Source organism: Natator depressus, chromosome 9, assembly GCF_965152275.1.
Source record: "Natator depressus isolate rNatDep1 chromosome 9, rNatDep2.hap1, whole genome shotgun sequence".
NCBI lineage: Eukaryota > Metazoa > Chordata > Testudines > Cheloniidae > Natator > Natator depressus.
In genome coordinates this window covers 91,165,376-91,186,120 of record NC_134242.1, presented here as the reverse complement: position 1 = coordinate 91,186,120, position 20,745 = coordinate 91,165,376, and the positions used below count along the sequence as shown (strand labels likewise).

Sequence of the window (20,745 nt, the reverse complement as noted above, 5' to 3'; positions counted from 1 at the left end):
CACAGACTTTCCTAATCACTGAGCTGAGAGAGAATAGACATCAACCTCTGCGTGTCCGATACTGTACAGGACCGCAGGTTGGAAACCTGGGCAAACCCTTTAACCCCAGGGCACCAGCACTTAGGCTTAGCCCCCTGGTAGCAACAGGAAGCTGCTCCTAAGAAGCTTCAATTCCACTGACCTGTATGCCGATGGCAAGCATAATCATTGGGTTAAGATATGGGATTGCAATTGCACATGCTTATGCAACTTATGATAATGCTTATGAAAATGTACCTGCAGCTACAGAGTCCGATATATGGGTGAAGGGGTCAAGGTAGGGGAAGATTCTCTCTCCTGGACGAGCAAAGGAAGATGTCTTCCCTGGTACATAGAACATCAGTGGCACTCGGGTAGCGACATCAAAATTGCTGTATTTCGCCCATTCTCCGTGTTCTCCCAGAGACCATCCTAGAGGATACAAAACATCATTTAAAGAAAATACTAGATTACTAGCTTAGTGATCATTTCTGTTATGAACAGCCGAGCCACCAGATTCACCTACTCCCAACAGCAGTGACCCCAGCCCTATGGTCCTTGAAGCACTATTCAGTTATTAAGTTTATTTTAGCTAGTAAATATCAATCGGTGTTTAACCGTACTGAGAGAGTTCTCTAAAGTGGAAGTTGTTTAAAGAACCAACAAAATCTTGCAACATGATGCTCTTTCACCAACTAGCAGCTACCGCTTCCTCTCTTGCCCCCCGTTTCCCAATTAGAGCCAGCATTCAAGCCTTAAAAATGCAACATGAAGGAGGAATTGGGGTATGTCATTTTGCACATATGCATCTCCAGATCAGTTCCTTGAAGCATTCACATAATATTTACATAGCTGCCAGCTCTATGTTACTCTGTCACTGAGCATCCCTTGGAGCCAGGTTGTCAAATCATCCCTAAGGAACCAAGGTGAGATCAAAACTCTTTGGAATCTTGCCCAACAATGCGCCAACCTCTAAGAGGGCGCGGATGGCTCCTGGGCCACTCTTTCCTGGTGGTGGAAGGAATGGGGGGAGGGAAGCAGGCTCTAAAAAAGAACCAACATCAATGTTCAGCATTTTGAGGTATACTATTTTGTGATCGCTCAGCAAACTGAGGTCCTGGAACTATAGCTCAGTTTAGTGACACAGGGCAAGGGAAAAAGAAGAACGACCCCAAGTCACATCTGCATATAAGGAAGCATATCTAATCCAGTGATTTAATACAAAAAACACTATTAATGCTTCTATTCTGTAACTCATTAACTAGTTAAGCAAGCTAAAGTATTCTCCTAAGGAAGGGCCTTAGAATAGGTCATCTTGCCTAGAGCAGTGTAGTGGCAAGTTTCAAACAAAGTTAAGTAGCTCTCAATCTCCCTAAATATTTGAGGCATTCCCCGCCCCATCCTGAATTAAAATGGCATTCATAGCGCAATCCGTTAGAGAGCGCCAGATCCCTGCAACATGGATTGTAGCTGTACTGCCAAGTTGGTGGTTTAGACATTTCGCAACTGCAAGCACAGGTGAAAGAAATTGCATTTGATCAGTTAATGAGGAAGTCTGCTGCCCACTTCAGCAGGTGTGGCTTTTACAAAGTGTGATGGGAGAGCTACTCCAGAGCAGTACTCTTCCCGCCAGAGTCACTCCCTGGGGCAGAAAGAGCCGAGACTGCGGCAAGTTCAGGCTACTAAACTGTGAAAGGGTTCACCACTCAACAGCAAACCCTCCACATGATTAGGGAGAGAACCGACTGCAGGGACAAATAAGTTCTGCAACCATGGAAGCATGTGTTAGATGTATGTTAACTAGAGGCCAACAAGCCAGGTACATAAGGCATAACTGCATAGGGCAAACGTGAAAGGGATTTATGTGGCAGGATTAACTTACACAAGAGAGTTGTTTGCATATAGCCACGGAAGTATTTGAATGCTTACCATGGTCAGCAGTAAACATCACAATTGTGTTATTCGAGAGCCCAACATCATCCAAGGCATTCAGCAGCAGGCCAACCTGCGTATCCAGGTAAGAAACTGCTGCAAAATAGCTCTGACGAATCTGCCGCTGCAAGTTTTTCCAAAAAGGGAAAGTCACTGCAATTGCACGGACACTTCCTAGCTCTGCTCTCATAAAAGGGCTTGTAGTATTTTCACTGTAAAGCTTTATTTTCAACTGTCTGCACATAATTCATGCCTCAAGTTAAATTTAACAGAGGGAACAACTAGGAAATTCCAAATATTTCCTACAAGTTCTTTCAAGCAAGAAGCTCTGAGCCAGTCAATGCTGTCCCTTAGGAGCCCCAGCTAGCACTCTGTTGCCCCGGCAATGCCCCACAGGAGTCAGCGTCTTCCCAGAAGGAAGGCTAACCGAGGCCCTTAAAGAGGAAGGGCTAGTAAAGGCAGATGGATTGCTCTGGGATGGTGCCAACATTCTTGTTAGGGTCTGAACACACCTCCCCTGCAGCACTCGCAGCCCAGAAACAAGAGTGGGAGCACGAATATTACACGTGGTCATGCACACTCACCCTCAGCCTACCCCCTGCTAGTCTGACGCAACTCACGACTCAGTTACAACAAAGGCTGGCCTGGTTGCTGTGAGGCAGGGCATGCGAGCTCCCCAGGGTGTCAAGTGCTGGCCGCGCCTTGAAACATTAACAACAGCAGTCTTGTGCTACCTTGCACTTAACTGTGATGTAAGGAAGTCTGATTTCAAAGCAACACTTAGGCTGCTTACCTGGAAGTCTTCTGGAATTGGTCCATAAGGGAAGCTGACGTTTAACGCCTGGACGTCCTCCCTTTGTCGGATATCTGTCCAGGGGTTGTATGCGACAGCAGGCAGTTCTTCAGGTACTCGAGGGTCTGGGGCTAGGGTGATGTTTTCCAGCGGGTACAGCTTGAGAAATTCCTTCACGATACAACATAAACATGTATTAAGATTTCGGTACAGCAAGACTAAGGTTTGCAGTTATAAAGTAGGATTTCTTATCCATTTTCTGTGAAGGACAACTTGAAACTTCAAACAGCAACACAGGTGTTTACGGTACAGACTGTACTGCTGTCATGTAATGTTCTCAGGATTACTGAAATGTTGTGTGTCAATCCTACTTTCCCTATGGTTTCCATAACCAAGCGTCCACCTTTATTTTGCCTATATGGCGTCCCCACAGCACAGCATTCATTTAGAGCACTGAGAATCAACTGAAAAACAGAGCAAAGAAAAACCAAGGATTTGCAACTCTTCTAGCTTCTTTAGGGTTTATTTTTAAAAGCACGAAAGGTTTATCCCACCAAGGAGTGGCTGTTTGTTGGCTTAACTTGCTTACTTTAGACATTCAGGTCTGGTCTCTCCTGCTTTTCTTGGAAGGCTACAGATGCCCACAGAATTGTTGGATCATGGCAGATTTACCATGCCGATGAAACCCCATTAGTTAAAGGGGGAGGTAGTGATTTTTACTCCCACTGTTTAAAATGCTGGTTTTGCTGATATTCCGTAACTCAGAATGCCCGAGAAAAAGTTAGTAAAAAGGACACCTTCGTTAAAGATTCAACCCTTTGCCTATCAATTAAGGGAGGAGGAAGCTCAGAATCCATGAGACCTGCAGCAAAACAAGATCTGATATTTCAAAGGTTTAAAAAAAAAAAAAAGAGAATAAAGTTCCCCTTTCCCCTTCAAAGCCTTCTTTACACTCACAAAGCAGCAACCACTTCCCCTTCTGTGCCCCCCCCCACCCCACCACCACATTCAGTTCACCTTTAAGTTTCCCAATGTAAAGGGTACTCAGTGGTAGCTGGTTAAGGTATTTTGGCAAGCACCAACCTAATTTGTGCTTTTAGCAGAGAGCATCTATTCAGGAGACTTGCAGGAGATAACGTTGTACCAAGTTCTTGTGTATGGCACCTAGATGTTCTTTGGCTCATGGCACAGACTACTCTACTACTCATCTCAGATAGGGTAGAGACCTACAGCATGTGTCAAAAAGTGAAGTCTTCTCAAAAACACAGGACCCAATCCTGCTCCCTTGGAGCTCACTGGAACTTTTGCCATTGACATAAATGGGGAGGAAGATCAGGATGCAAATCATTTAGGGCCTCATTCTGCCACGCTCAGACAGAGTATACCTCTCTGCACACGTAGTCACAATAATGTTCAGCAGGTACTAACTCACTGAGTAAGGATGGGCTTTTCGTCCAGCACTTAATGCTCTGTGAACATACTGATGAGATTAAAACATTTTAAAAGAATATATATTTTGACTCGGAGTTACTTTTCTGTGACAGCTGCTACGAGTGTGTCTCAGCCTTTCAATGCAAGGATATTTTTCATCTTGCTTTACAATAACAGTATAAGATACTTGTGAAAGTAACTTTTAAAAGATTAATGTTGACCATTGAATAACTTTGGTCGAGGTTTCATTCACCATAAAACCCAGTGAGATGGTTTTACTCCAGCCTTCCTTACCTGAGGATACCTCAGAGGGATGTGTGGTTTGTGATAACCAACAGCCAGGAAGAATTTACGGTTCTTTATTTTCATGATGTTCAATAAGCGTCTGGCCTCTTCAGTGCTCTGTATATCTGGCAAGGTACCCAAGGGCACTTCTGCCACATCGACTGGGCAAACCAAGTTGGCATGAAGCTCTCCATCTTTTCCTTTACAAGTCTTCGGGAAAACGAAGAAATATCTACTTTAATTTAATCAAACCAAGAACACACACATCCCATAGGCTTCAAGAGCAATTCATGTCTGACTCTACTCAGAGGGATCACTCTGCCCACCACACAGGACGGTGAATTAAAGTCTGATCAGGAAATTAGTGGCTAGTGTTAGTGCTAGAAAAGCTTTGCCATGTTCTAGGTAAGGTGATCAAAACCACAGAGGAAAAAACAGTGCCATTTTCCTGAGTTCAGCTACACACCAAACCAACAGGCAACTTTTGTTTGCATCCAATAAGCGGCAGAATCCTAGCTCTACAGTTGGCTTGAGGGTGTGACAGGATGCAGGATGCCAAGCTCTAGAACCCAGGAAACCATGGCTCTGTGGCTCATTGGTGAGTGGTTAGAAATTGGTTACATGATCAATCTGCCCTTTTGCTCCCTCTGACTCCGAGGACTCATGGAAAGCTATCTTGGAAACAATTACCTGACCCACTAGTTTCTGGGTATGTGCCAACAGTGGCTGATATTTAGTCACTAGAGAAACACTGACTGTTGTAAGGGATTGAGAAGAGAAGGTGGCCTCAGCAGGGCCTTTGGAGCATATGCTGTATGCTGAGAGACATGAGTGGCTGATGCAAACACTAGTTGCCACGGAAGTCAGTATTTTTCAACAGTTAACCTCACAACCAAGTTACACCAAGGCTGAATTTTGTCTCACCTAGGAAGTCCCTACTACTCCAGTCTATCAAATACTGTGATTGCACAGTAACTGTTGACTAAGTGCTTGACTAAGGCGTGATCTTAAAAATTAATTGACCTAATTAATGTGAAAAATGTCATGCCCTGAACTCCGCAGATAGCTCTATCTAACCCCCAGCATAGACGTAGCTAGGTCGATGGAAGAATTCTAGCCACCCCTCACCGAGAGGTGGATTAACTACGTCAGAGGAAGCATTGACACAGGAAGCGTCTACACGACAATGCTACAGCAGCGTAGCTAAAGCTTGTAGTGTAGATATAGCGCAGTACTTACAAAAACGTTACATTAATTCCTTTGGACCACACTTGTTGTAACTAACATTCTGGAAAGTTGAAGAAGACAGGAAACTCTGATTTTAGACGGCTTGTCGAAACATGGCTGTCTTAATCCCCTCTTTGCAGGGTCAAGTTTTGTAATTTAGCACAAATTAATTTGGGATGCGCAAAGGTCCAGGATCAAGCACAGAGGTTATCCTTACACCATGGGCCACAGTTTGTGCCTAAACAAACAAATGCCATCTGAAACCCGCTGACAGTATCAACAGAACCCACATTGTTGTGCAACTGGTGGCTTGCTGGCTCCTTATGCAGGTTTTAAATGGTCTCCATCTACTAAACTAAAAGATGCATTAAGTAGTTCTGTACTCAAGTGGCTTTTGGGACCCTTATTGCGTAGGGTTGGTTCAAATTCAGCCAAGCCAGCTGACAGCACTTTACCACCTAGAGACGAGGCTGAGGTAATTTGCAAGAGATGATAGCTACAGTTTAGAGATAAAGGATTTAGTGCTCTCAATACAAATTAAGGCCCCCAGCCTCGCAAGCACTTACACCTGTCAGTAATCCCACCAAGTTCAAGAGAACTACTCACAAGCACAAGCATTTGCAGGATCGGGCTCTTAATGAGCATAACCATTCTTCAGTACAAAGAGACACGTCTTTTTGGTAGGGAGGTGAAGAGAAGTGTATTTGACTAGTGATTTTCCTCCACAGTTCTAACCCACTAGGTTACAGAATCAGAGAAATGTATCTTCCCAATTAACACACTTGACTCAGATTAGCAAGAGCTTGTACCTGACAGTAGTAATATATTTATATCCTGAAACACTCTCCACCCATCTTTATTTGGGACCACCTGCAATCAAACTGCCTGCTTACCTTACTGTTTTCATATTTTTCAGCAGAGGGATGAAAAGGTGGAAGGGACCAACTATACGGATAGTCATCACTATGATTGGATGAAATCCCTGGAAAGGAGGAATAAGCAAAGCAAATATTAGAAATGGTCTTATAGCTCACTCAACTAGGAAGAGTTCAGCTACAAGATACACATGGTTAACTTGTTTTGTTAACACAGAAACTGTTCCACTAATTTTATGAGCTAATTCAGCGGACTAAGAAAGCATTCAAGAACTAAAGGATGAAACATTTACTCCAGCTACCAGTACTTAAAACACAGCTGGCTATGAGGAAAGGGAAACCTCAAGCATCTTGAGCAAGTTTAGCTCCGAGTACAAAATAATTAGGACTAATGACAGTATTTATAGGTGTATATAAATTGTTAGTAAAACTAAGAATCATTAAAATTCTACACATCCAACAAACAATTTAATGGTAACAAGTTTCAACAGAGGACTATCACAGAAAAATCTTGTTTTGCCAGAAGCTGGGAATGGGCAACAGAAATGGAACACTTGATTGCCTGTTCTGTTCATTCCCTATGGGGCACCTGGCATTGGCCACTTCAGAAGACAGGATACTGGGCTAGATGAACCTTTGGTCTGACCCATTATGGCGGTTCTTATTCATACATATAGTATTTTTAACTCTTTACTGTTGTTTAAATAGCGAACTCATTTTCTATGCAGCTTAACTGGGACAGACTGAGAGAATGATCATGCACTACGAAAACAGCATTCTTAGTGGCAATCACTTCTGCCAGCCAGGCAGGATAAATAGCAGCTCTCATGGCAGACCCACCAATTACACCCCAAATTTCTTCCAAAGGTCCATTCATCATTCCACATCAATGAACCGATACACCTGCTGACCTTCTTTCCTAAACCACATACGAACACTTGAATCCACGATGCATACCCTAGACATACACAGGACTTTGTCCTTCTATTTGGATAGAACCAAGCCCTTTAGGAATTCTTCTAGACTCTTTGTCTCCGTTGCGGAGCGATCCAGAGGGACACCTATTTCGACCCAGAGACTTGCAAAATGGATTTCTGACTGTATCCGATTCTGTTACCAGATATGGAAAGTTACGCCTCCAGCAGACATCAGAACTCACTCCACTAGATTGATGGCTACCTCCGTGGCTTTTCTACGCAAAGTTCCCCTGACTGACATCTGTAGACCACTTGGTCTTCTGAACACAGAAGGTCTAGGTACATCTTTAGCAGTGTCTAAATTCTAAATACTCGACATTAACATCCTAAGTGGTATGTGAAAATTTACAGCAGATCGATTCCCATGGTTGAACGATGCTGTGCAGTTACTGCCCCACTTTTAAACGTAACTCTATAAAATGTAATGGTTTATACAAAGACAAGGACCACCTAGAAGGACTTTATTCTACATCAGACATATGACAATATTTTAGGTCATTTAATATAAAAGAAAAAAACCTGTCCCTAATTACACAATTCATTTGTGGTAACATGTTAAACGAAGATTTTAAGTGTTGTTACAAGCCATACCAGGGTGAAACACTTTTCCTACAGACATGGTCGTGTAGCCATTCTCCTTGAAGTACTGGGGTATTGTGGAATAGTTTCCTGCATGTACTCTCCAGTAGGAGTGGAAATCATAAAGCCGTGTGGTGTCAGGCCTGCGTCCAGTTAGAAATGACACTCTGCTTGGAGCACACACAGCTTGCTAAAGCAAGAGACAGGAGAATTAATGCTTAATGGAAAGTAGAGTATATTCAGTTTGTATCTGAAGTGCAATCAAGTGATTTTGGTGTCATTAGGCAAAATGTTTAGGAGCTGGTGGAATCCAACTAACAATGTTTAACATAGCTCCCAGCAGAGATGTCTGGGATCATTACTTTGGGTATCAGTCAGACACTTCTTGCTCACCGCCCACATCACAAACGGACGTCAAGCTACATGTGTATTTTCTTGCACTTGGGATCTCAATCTAACAGACTCCTGAGAAGAGCCTAGAGCTTTGATTTTGCAGCTAGTAACACAAACTGTGTGACATCAAACAAAGACCATGCTTTTGAAATCTAGTAACAGAGTTGGAATGAAAATGGCAGATGGACTGTGCTGACATTAAGTGACAAGTGCAGGCGATCTGGGCAGTCTTAGCAATAATGCAAAGAACAGACAAGTGGGAGATCCAGGTTAGAGTCCAAAGGCCTGAGTGTTCTGTTTCATATTGGCAAGAGTAACTCCACTGAGATCCCCAAACTCCCCAGTCAGATTCAGGGCCCTGGTTTCTGGCTTCTTGGTGGAGGCAGGGCTGAGAATGCAGACGTGATAGTCAGCCATCCCAGCAAAAGAAAAGTAGTAAGATCTAGAGTCCTGAGCTTGAGAATGATGATTAGAAGTTGCCCCTACAAAGAATAATCTGGACAATACGAGGGATTTGAAATAAACATATCATGCTCACAAAAGGAGGGGAGGGTAAATGTAGAATAAGCTTTTACAAGACTACATCTGGGGTGGAAAGCACAGAATTGGTATTGTGCAAAATGGCTTTTTTTTTTTTTAATAGGGTTTTGTAAATAGTGAAACTCACAAGCTGATACACAATAGAGTACCACACCATTATTGCTAATATCCATAACAATTGTCTTCATTGCGGTCCTTTCCTCATTGCAGCAAAGATAAACACACAATACAGTTTAGCCCAGTTGTCCTTTTACTACCCGAAATATTTTAAAATACAGCAACTGGCTGTTTCAATGGTCTCCCCAGCACTTTCTGTGCCCAAACCATTACGTATTTTACAGAAATACAATTGCTATTTTTAAATTAAGTTGTGTTACTTACTTGAGCATAGGCGTTCTGGAACACAACGCTTCGAGATGCAAGCTGGTCAATGTTTGGAGATTTTACAAGGCTGTCTCCATAACAGCCCAAAGCAGGACGCAGATCATCCGCTACTATGAAGAGAACATTCATGCCATCTACAAAGAGGGAGTTACATGACATTTATTTTAGCACCAATGAGTACAAGCTAATCTGAGAACTGCAAACCTACTGGAACTTCTCTATACCTCCTAGCCCTACTAAAAACATCAAGAGGAGCCTCAGACATCCTTATAAGAAACAACAGTTAAAAAGATTAACATCAAAAACTTGTTTAAGAATCCAAAGGTCCCATTCTCAACCGGCCCCCAGGAACTACCACAATAAACATAATTAATAATATTTAAGGCAATGGAGAGCACCTTTATAAAAGGGTTCTTGAAATAACCTACAAAATAAAAGGGAAAGGGTTACAATTTAAGCAAGTGCAAAGATTTTCCAGTAGACATTTTGCTTGCCTCTGGGTTTCACACCCTACAATTGCTTTTACACAAGCAAAATTAAGACGTCACCATGTTATCCAACCCTGCTCAGAGTATTATTGCTGCTTAAAGAAAGACAGATCAGCCAAAGATGACAGTGGCAAGCCTGACTGGTAAGTCTACACTGCAGCTGGGAGTCAGCCTCCCAGCCTGGATTTGTGCTCATGGGGCTGGTGGTAGCACTGTGGACGTGTTGGCACTGGGATAGCCCCTCGAGCTTGGACCCAGGCTACCCCCAGGTCCAAGCTCAGGTGGTTAGCCTGAGCCTCCACCGGTGCTACAACATCCAGGCAGCTACTAGTAGGGAGCCCTGCCCACCCGAGCTGGGAAGCTCAGCACAGACAGACTCTCTCAGGCAGGCCGCAAGTAGTCACCTGGTCCAGAGGTTAGGGCACTAGCCTGGGACGCCAGACTGGGGGCTCACTGTCCAGCTCTGCCAGAAGCCCTAGGCAAGTCCCCAAGGCCATGCCTGCCCCAGGAAGCGGGTGTATTTAACCCTGCAATTTAACGCCTGCCCCAGGAAGCGGGTGTACTTAACCCTGCCCCTGGTGAAGACGAAGCAGTTCTAACCTGCACAGTGGGCAAGATAAACCCTGCGGGGAGCCCGGAGTTTCCCTTGACCCGCCAGCGAGGGTTAACACTACAGCTGCCCCGTCCACACTGGGATTAACACGGGCTGCTGCCATCCCAGTTCACCCCTTCCCGCAGCCAGGGCCAGTCCCCCCCGGGCCTCAGTGTCCCACCTGCTGTGGGGTAAATAAGCAGCGGGCGAGGGGCCCAGATGCACGAAGCGGGGAGTCCCCCGGGATCCCGCAGCACAGATCCCGGCCCCCACCGCAGCCCCCAGGCGGCCTCCCCCGGCTCCCAGCGGCACCTCTGGGCGGAGGGAGCGGCCCCTTCGGCCCGGCTCCAGCGGTCCCCGAGGCCAGCAGGATCCCGGCGCAGCAGACCCCGAGCAGCCAGGGCCAGGGGGCCGGGCAGCGGCAGGAGGGAGCCGCCCGCATTTCCCGCTCCGCCCAGCCACGCAGCAGCGGCAGCGAAAGGACGCGCCGTGCGGGGAGCTCCGCGCACGCCAAGCCCTGCTGTGTGCGGCCTGCGCTCCGCCCGGAAAGGGGCGCCCGGGCCTCCCCTCTGCCCTTCCCCGGGGCAGGGAGAGCCGGGTGGGCGGAGAACGCGCTGGGCGTGACCGGGGTCCGCCCTCCCGCGGGGGGGGAGGCACTAGACGGCTCCCCGGGCAGGGGGAGGGAGCCTGGGTGAGTGAGGTGCAGCCCGGAGATGGTCCCCCCTCCTCAGATGGGGAATAGCCCCACTTGGCACTGGGGATGGGCTAGATCCAGCCCCCTCCAGCGCTGGGGAAGTTAGGGTTCCCGGCTACGCCTGCAGCTGGCCCCAGTGCTCAGCACCACTCAGGATCAAGCCCCCTGTGAGCCTTCCTGCTGAGGACAGGGACCTTGCCTTCTCCATGTCTGTAAAGGGCTAGGCGCACACCTCTGCCCAGTCTGCTACTAACTTTGATCTTGGATCGTTGTCTTCAGGCTGGCCTTCCACAGAAGCTGCCAGTTGGAACTACAGGGGCTGGGGGCCCTGGGCGAGCCTTGGCAACCTCTTTTCCGACTCTCTGGCAATGGAACAGGAGAAGGAAGTCTACAAGACCCAGGGTCGCATTTCCAATTAGGCTGAGTAGGCATGTGCCTAGGGGCAGTGGCATTCTAGGGGCACCTAAAAGTGAGTTAAAAGTTTCATTTTTTATGGAAAACATGAAGGTCAGCTGGGGGGTGGGGTGGGGTGGGGGGGCACTGAAGATGCTGTGCCTAGAATGTAAATCCGGCCCTGACAAAGCCCTATTATCTCCCCCTCTCCCCCTCCCATGAAAGGCACTCAAGACCATGTTTCCATATCCTCCTGCCCTGGGCCCAAAGTGAGTTATTGCTTGGGCCCTGCAAGCTAAGGCTGGTCTGGTATTCTTATCTCCACTGGCCAGATTGATAGTGTGTTCCTGTGTAAAACTGCAGCCAGGCACATACAGATACCACCATGGTCCATCACTAGGGCCTGAAACCAGGACCTGCAGCTCCACCAGACCTTTACCCCCTGAAGTAAAGGAGCAGCAATTTGCTGTAGTCACTAACAGAGAGTCATGAGGAGAGAGATGATCACATGCACTTAGTACTTACTTTTGCTTTACAATCCTGGTTGAAATTTTTTTACCGGGGCGGGGGGATCTGCTTAGAATTCGAGACACAATAAAATAGTTTGAGATACTCAGAATACAACCCACCACCAATAAATACAAATAATTTCTAACAAATCAGCTTAAATAGAATTATGCCTTTGGTAAGGCAGCAGCAAAGCCGGGATAGTTTGGAGCTGGGTGCTAGTTTATCTTTGAGAGACTTGGATAAATAGTTCCAGTCCACGTCTCTCTCTGTCTCTCAAATCGACACACCCAAGACCAGCCAGGAGATTGTTTTCTTGAGCAAAACCTCCTTGCCAGTGGACCCTGGTCGTCGGGATCAAACCTGGGACCTCTGGAGCTAAATGCATGAGCGTCTACTGCCTCAGCTAAAAGCCATATGGCTGTTAAGCAGGCTTGTTAGTCTCTCTCTCTAAGTGATCTCTGTGTCACGAGATGGGACAGAGCACCACATCCAGGAGGTGTGTGGGTCACATGATGTTTTACAAATCAAAGGTGGGTTTGCAGCTAGGTCTCATTTTATCCGAACACTCAAAGCTTCAGTGATGTTTGAATGGGGGGGTTCTGGCTTAAGCCAGTCTTTTGGCAGAAAAGCAGAAGGGCTTCATGTCTACCCCCAGACTTCAGGCTGAGAGTGGGAAGTCTGTCCAGAAGAGAGGTTGCAGTCCTGCAGTCGGAGCATCACTCTCCTTGGAGGAGGAGGAGTACAGTGGTGGTGCACCACTACCTTCAGCTCCCTTAGGGATGGTTTTCTCCTCAGCCCCAAGGGTGACTCAGGTCTGCAATGTGTTCCCATTACACATGTCTTTGGAGGGAACTTCTTATGCTAGGAGCATAATCCTATTAATGGCAAGGATGCTTTGCGTTCTCTTTCCTATACCTATCACAAGGTATGCATCCGATGAAGTGAGCTGTAGCTCACGAAAGCTTATGCTCAAATAAATTGGTTAGTCTCTAAGGTGCCACAAGTACTCCTTTTCTTTTTGCAAATACAGACTAACACGGCTGTTACTCTGAAACCTATCACAAGATGGCACTCTTGCCTTAAGAAGAGCTCCGCTCAATATATTAAATGTATGACTTGCTGCTTGCAGGTGTGCATAGTGGGCTTCTAAAAACATGAGGAGCCTGATGAAGGAGCCCAAGGGAGACCTCATTTTACCTCCTGGTCATCATCTCTTGCTTTCTGGGTTGTAGATGATGGAGATGTAGCATATGCGCCTCAACAGTTATTCCTCCAGCCACCCAAGGAACAGCGTTAACTGCCTCAAAGGGGGCTCTGTCCAATGTTCTTTGGCTGGAAGGATAACGGGCTGTAGTCCTGGGATTCGAGGATAGGATGTGTAAAGAAGGAGACAAAAACAGGGGATCTTCAGGCCTCTAACAGAAAGCTAATAAGATTCAGGAAGCAAGAGACTCTGTCCTGGGGAAGCAGGGTCAGCGGAAAGAGGCATCTGTGTGGAAAAACGGGGCTAAGTCAAGTACTGGGGAAGAAGAGTCTGGGAGGATTAAAGATTTGTCTAGGTAGCATCACTGAGGAGGCAGCAGTGGGTGACCAGGGAAATGGTGAGTATATTAGTAGATCTGGACCCCATTTATCCTTAATCCCCCCATGATTCTCAGGGCTCTTATAGCAACACTTCTCTGGGAGAGGGAATATTTAATATGATGACAATTATTTCCTCCTCGTGCAAATGACAACCTTGGGGAAGGAAGAAATCAAGTGCATTAGAATTAATATTTAGAGAAGCTGCCTTGGAGGCATATTTCATTTTAATCCTAGTTTTAAAAAAAGGAATCACGGTGCTACAGCCAGTTAACATTTACATTATATATTTTAAATAGAAATTCATATTTCTGGGTCATTTTGAGATATATCAAACTGACACTTGCTGGAAGTTATTGGCTGGGATTCATGTTTATATGTAGCAGGCAATATGTAAGTTTCTATCATCAGTAATCTCTTTTAAATGCATAATTGCCATCTGTGACTGCTCTGAGAGGCAGGGACTAATCCATGTTTGGGTTAGCTCAACCATTTAACCATACCTACACGTTTTTCCCAATATGAGTTTTATTTGTCTTGTTTTTAGGCAGCTGACTTCATTTTATAAACAGCCAAGCTATAAAATGTGTGATTTTGGTCAGAGAATTTAGACCCAACATTTAAAACGTTGATAGAGATTAAATGATTATTTAACTAATAGGGTTATATTTGGAGCTGTGCTCTAGCAAAGCCACCACACAAACATGCTGAAATGTAGAAGACTGCTGCAAATGGCCAGCAAAGGTCATGGGAATTCTGATCAGTTTCTAAGAATGTCTCAGAAAGTTTGTATACATTTTTGTGTTAGAACAATAAAACTGCATGTTGTCACCACATGAGATTTTAGAGATTATAGGAGGAACTAACCCAATAAGAGACTCTGAAATATGGCATGATGTCTACTTTGAATTGTGCAAGGGATATATATAGGTATATGTGTTCTTGTACAACATATAAGAGCATGTTATTTATTATTCGTATCACTAGCCTTGATTGTCGTTACAACTAGACTGTATGACTGTAAACTACTGAACAATCCTGCTTTTGCAGAAGGATGGATGGGATAATCTAACAAGTGAAAAATCTCCAACTTCTATGGTTTTATTGTGGCAGCATTAAAATATCACCTTAATTTTATGAGACACAAATACAAAAGTGTTAACGTTGTGATTTTGAATTCAGCCTCCAATCCAAGACACAAAAGCCCTGCATTTATCATAGGATTTTTGTATTAAGGACATATGGCATTTGGATAGCAAAATCAATAGCTTGCTGTGAAAAACTCATTGACTTCAGCTATAGACTGATAAGAGGCAGGCACATCATCCCAGCTCTGCCTCTTGTGGAATTGTGTGATATGAAATATTTCCTTTACTTAACGGAAACATAGATCTGTATGTGGAATAATAGCCTTCAAAGCCACTCAGGGATCAATAACAACATTCCTTGTGGGGGTTTGTTTCTTTCATGAAGTGCATGCATATCTATGCTCAAAGTAAGACAACTTCAGAGCCAGCATAAGGACACTGTTTCACGACTCTTGAACCATAACTGGTTCCTTAAGAAGTTGCTAGAACTGTCAAAAGTTTTCTATCTAGAAGTTTTAGGATGGAAAAATGGCTGTTTTTTTAAAATGAAAATTTCTATGGGAAATATCTGTTTTCAACAATCTGGGGGGCTTTTAAAAAAAAAGACAACACAAAACCAAGTTCCAGAAACTGAAACATTCAGTTAAGAAGAAAAACAATTCACCTGACTGAAATATTTCATTTTTTGACGGCAGACAACTAAAAAAAGTCAGAAAAATTGTGATGAAAACTAATTTTTTTGCCAAGATGGGAAGCCATTTCTTAACCAGCTCTACTAGATGCCCTATGTAGCAGCAAATTACATCAATAAAGCTGGAAACCATCCCATAACTGTGAATAACATGAACACACACATTTTCAAACAAGCCTTCCCAGTTACTAGAAACCCTTGCTAACGGAATCCACTGTTATTCTGTCCTTCACTGGGATGTGTGATTTAAAAAAATATCCAACATCTGTACCAATGCATATATTTTTTTTCTTTTGAGTGGACTAAATATGGCTAAATTTGGCATTTATAGTGATCTTACTCTTCCTTTTTTGTGTGTTTCGGTTGGGGTGGGGGAGATTACCTTGGAATTGGCTGAATCAAAAATCAAGTGTTCTGGGGAAACTGTTTTATACAGTGTACCCCAAATATTACTAGTTTGTGAACATAATTTGATGCATTTGATGAGTTCCAATATATTTTTACACAAGTGCAGCCTATAGTTGGTAATAACAGAGCTAGTTTAGATCACTTTCTAGCATTTTAGGGAAATGGAAAATGTGAGTGAACAGTACATTCTTAGATGACATTCCTCTCATTTTCATCTAGAGAGTTCTGGTGGACACAAAGAATTATTCTGCTGTTCCACATGTTTAATTACGATAAAGCTTGACTCTGACAAATGCAAATGTGTGAAGTGGTACTTGATATAAATTTTCCAGTTTGCCTAATATGATTATATCAAAAATATTTAGCTAATCAACTGCAGCTAAATCCACTGAAGAAACAAGTTATTTGGAAATTGAATCATTTTCTTAACAGCAACAGCATGCAAAAGTTCTGATACTAGAATAAAACTGGGATGATGGTGGCCTATTGATTGCAGACACCGAAATCAGCCATTAGAGAGGTACCCACAGATCATTCCATTCCCTGATAGTAAACGTGGACAACAAAACATGAGAGAATGCCATCCATAATTGCTCTTTCATTTCACTCTATGTATAAATCTGTATAGAGCTCTGTAAAAAACAAAAAAAGCCCTGTGCAATGCATTTTAATTGAATTATATGCATCTAAGACTCTTGACAAGGATTGTTGGGTTCACATCACTGGAATCAGAAGTTTCCACTTCCTAGTAACTAGGTGCCGCATGGGTAACAATAGCACAAGCTTCCCCACAATGCTTTACCAACATGCCTCAATCCTGCCCTGGAATGAAGATTTGGCTCTGTACATATTCTGTCCTTGAATGTGGCCTCCATTGACTTCAATAGAAGTTATGTTTTGGCTGGAAGCAATCATTCCACACACTACATTAGATTCATTAGCAAGTCTAAAAAATTTGCTTTTGCAGCAGACACAAGAGGGCATGTTTGCACAAGCAATTGGCTGGCACTATGCATCAGTTCTTTTAGTAGCTCTCAAAGAAGCATGTTGTATCAATCCCCTGGGAACTTCTATCATATCTGAGGGTATTGATCATCACGAATTTCCTACCAAATGAAGAATCAAAGCAAGAAAACTTGTCTAAACCCCTACTGCCAGAAGGTGCTGGCAGGTGATTAGCAGAAATCATTTATCCCTAAGCTGATTAAATGAAGAGCAGCATGACCTGGCTTTTCCCCTCTGATTTATGTACAGAAAATTTACACACCATGGAAGAAAGCTTGTTGCAGTGTGATAAATGGGTGAGAGGTCCTCATAAGTCACCTCTGCATTTACAATTATGCATCCTTCTCTGCAAGTTTGGGGTCAAGTTCAAATACTTATTAAAGATTCAAGCAGCTCGTGTATTGAAGACATTGACATTGTTTCTCTATTTCAAAAAGAATACCACCCACATTTACATGGGTGGCACATAATGCAGCACCCCCCACCCCCAAAAAAGCTCTGTTCAAACAGAAAGGACAGTAAATGTGGAGCAAACAAAAGGAGAGACTTCCTTGTGCAGCAGATTGTTAACCTGTGGAGTTCACTGCTGAGCCACTGCTGTGACTAGATTTCCAATAGCACTAGATCATTTTATGACCATTAACAACATTGTTGGGGGCGGGGGAAAGACAAGCCAGGAAAATGATATGAGAAATCCAACTTCATGCTTCAGGTCATAAACCAATCACCTGCTGGTGTCAAGGGGAATTCCTGTCTTACAACATTATATAATTGGCTCAGAGCCCTGTACATTAGGGGCCTGATCCTACAGCATCAAGGTCAATAGGAGCTTTGCCAACAACTTCAATAGTTTCAGGGTGAGGCCCTCTGAGCATGTGGAGAGTGGGGCTGGAGTCACCCTATTCTAATACAGATATTGACCAATGCCAGAGGCCAGATGCCAGACTAGAGAGGTAGATGGTGTGATCCGTCCTAATATATCTTACATTAGGTATGAGGAGTGTGATCCACCATAGATACAGCAGTTTTGGGGATGGGTTAAAATAAATTTTCGGTCAAAACTAAGTGACATAGAACTCAGAATTATTATACGTGTAGCTTAAAAAAATAGCTGTAAAAAAGGTGTTACTGTCCAATCCCGCCTTTATTTCAAAGCCTGCATCCATACTAGACAGGTCTCCCATCTGTAATATTGTATAAACATCTACATCGGATTTTTATTTTTGAAAGATTCATGAGCTTTGCTTTCGGAACTGTATAACAAAAAGGCAAAGACTTTTCTAAACCTTCTGACTCTGGATCAGCCAAAGGCACTGCATCAGATAGATCTGCATAGATTGATGTTTTTATAATTAAATGATAAACTTCTACGATTGCTTTTCCATAAGACAAAAATTCCCTGGGAAGCACTAGAAAATAAATGTAGGCACTAGATAATATAGTCCTAATTCAAAGACACGTATAAGCATTCATCTTGTGTATAGTCCCTACTCCATGGCTAAAGTGAATTTTATATGGGTTCTTCATTTATAAACCTCCTCACATTGTTCTAGGTTCCCACAAATTACCTTGTGGAATGATCTTTTCCAACCACATTTATTACCTGGTTTGTTTCTAAAGTATTATTAAGAGCTAGATTGTGACTTCAAGCAGACCTTGAACAAGGGGGGTGTGGGAATGTAAGGTGCACCACCACTGAAAGCTTTATGACTCAGAGCCACACCCCAGTCACAATTGCCTGCTTCCTCCTTGCCTGCACCATGGCAAACTAGACGCTTCCTGCAGCAGCTCAGTTGTGCTGCCTGGGAAGCAGATGAGGAAGCTAAGGTTGCTCCTATTCCTGTCCTTCCATTTCATGCACCCCTTCAGTGGAGGGAGTAAGCCTGTGCTCAGTCTGCGGAGCCCACACAGAAGTCTCACTTCTCATTCCCTCCCGGGGGGATGTAGGCCACAGTACACTCTAGCCCTTAGGAAACAGTTTTACGGAATTATGACCCAAAGCCCCGAGACTGTCAATTTAATGTAAACCTTAAGGTACATTAAACAGACCCCCTCTGAGCATAGACAACTCTGTGTAAACAAGATGTCTCATGGTTCTACTGATCCCTTTAATCCAGGTCTCTAGTATGGGCTGCTTTAATAGCCACTCGAGTATTCATTAACTCCCACGGCCACTTCAGTGGGTGTTTTGGACAGGATGCTCAGAGTACTATCACTGCAAAAACCTGACCTCCATTTCTTGGTAGTAGTGAAATCCACCCGGCCCCTCTTTCACTTTCATTAAAACAACCTCAGAGGAACAGTAAATAAGCTCATTAGCATTCAAGAACTGCTAACAGAGAGGTCACCTTCTTCTCTGCCGAACAAGTCTCCATTTCAAACATTAAAACCTCTCAGTTAGCAATTTATGACAAGGGCACTGAAGTACACAAGACTCATTTTTTCCAGGCTAAGGTGCTGTTTTGTTCAGTGGAAGCACTAGAAGACCATCCTTCGGGAAAAATCCAGTTGCCCCTCCCATGGGTATGTAAAGTGTGAAATGCAAAATAATTGCTACTGGGGGCAGGCTTAGGAGAGGATAGGAGGGTGCAAGTTTTGACTGAGCGGGGTAGAATGAGAACTTCACAAGGACATCAGGGTTAGGCCTAGTGCATATTAGTATGGTTCTGCTATGCTTTTACTTAATGAAACTTCTAATTATGTCCGATAAGAGGAAGCAGCAATAAGCCTAATGAAGCTGTTGTAACAGGAATGAAAATGGAGAACTGTCTTTTTATCCCATCAGGTAAAACCCTTGTGGTTTTTTGAATTTACGCTGCCTCCTTCTGTTCTGTAGGCCCCTTCCCTACAATGTACCTCTTAAGTGGAAGATCTGTGAACAGATGAGAAATTCTCTAAGTGTCTGACATTTCCTTACACAGCTGTTGCAGTTTGGAGTATTAATTGTGAAATCAGCTATTGGTTACACACCAGTAATATTTTAACCAAAAATCACTTAGTGAATTAAATACTTCATAAGATAGCCAAGTGCTATAGCCAATACAATCCAGGACACATTCAGATATGGTCACCATCTCACGAGTATGATTGTAGGATACAGAGAACATAGTTCTAGCTTTTTACTATAAATGGAGATAAAACTCAGCAAAGGAATTCTTTACTGGCTAATCTTCATTCTCTGTCTCTTACTGTAATAACTATCAGCCCCATTAAAAATGCCCAGTGCCTTGTGCAGAGCTCATGCAACTCCCATAGAGTTGATCCTGTGAGGTACCAAGCTCTTTCTGAAAGACCCGGAGCCCATCAATCACCACTCAAGTCAACAGGAGAGTTTGTGCTCAGCATTTCAGAAGAAGCTAGGCAGCACCTTACAGGTTTGGACTGGGTGAGAAGATCAAAGCAACATTTTTCCCTGCAGCCATCCTCCTTCCAGGATTTGGGATTAGGGTTTTATGATCCAATAGATTTGTGAAAAAATAACTGTGCACCTTGACGAATTTATTCTATTGCTCAGTTTATTCATCATTTGGAACTTTTGACCAAATCTACAAATATGCTCAATGGGAAATCAGGAGATTCTTAAATCATATAATAAATATAGCATAAATATTCTGGCAATGTTTTATGTATTTATTTTAAAAAGCCTTAACAACCCCATGCTTTGGAGCAGGGACTAGAAATGCAGCAGCAGGGTGGCTGTGTGTCAAGAATGCACCTTTAGCCATCACTGAGGAAAAAATCACCCAAATTAGGCCAAATTTTAAACCTTTGAAAAGTCATAGTTCACACATGCTCCGTAGAGACTTGCTAGAGCTCAATTCCTCAAAGATTCTATGGACACGCTCCAGTCCAGGGCTGAAT

General features: G+C 43.8%; 1 protein-coding gene across 7 annotated transcripts in view; it reads right to left on the bottom strand.

Annotated features, from left to right (window-relative positions):
- The window catches only part of IDS (iduronate 2-sulfatase), a 46,343-nt gene that overhangs the window by 1,442 nt on the left and 24,156 nt on the right, over positions 1–20,745 (bottom strand). For 5 of the 7 annotated variants that reach the window (XM_074962620.1, XM_074962619.1, XM_074962623.1 and 2 more), the window contains 7 exons: positions 9,432–9,568; positions 8,130–8,307; positions 6,580–6,668; positions 4,469–4,669; positions 2,744–2,914; positions 1,948–2,074; positions 277–450 (listed from right to left, as the gene is read on the bottom strand). In XM_074962620.1, the coding sequence (XP_074818721.1) occupies positions 277–450; positions 1,948–2,074; positions 2,744–2,914; positions 4,469–4,669; positions 6,580–6,668; positions 8,130–8,307; positions 9,432–9,563 (1,072 nt within the window). In that variant the 5' untranslated portion in view covers positions 9,564–9,568. The other 2 variants (XM_074962618.1, XM_074962624.1) reach the window with 2 other exon arrangements.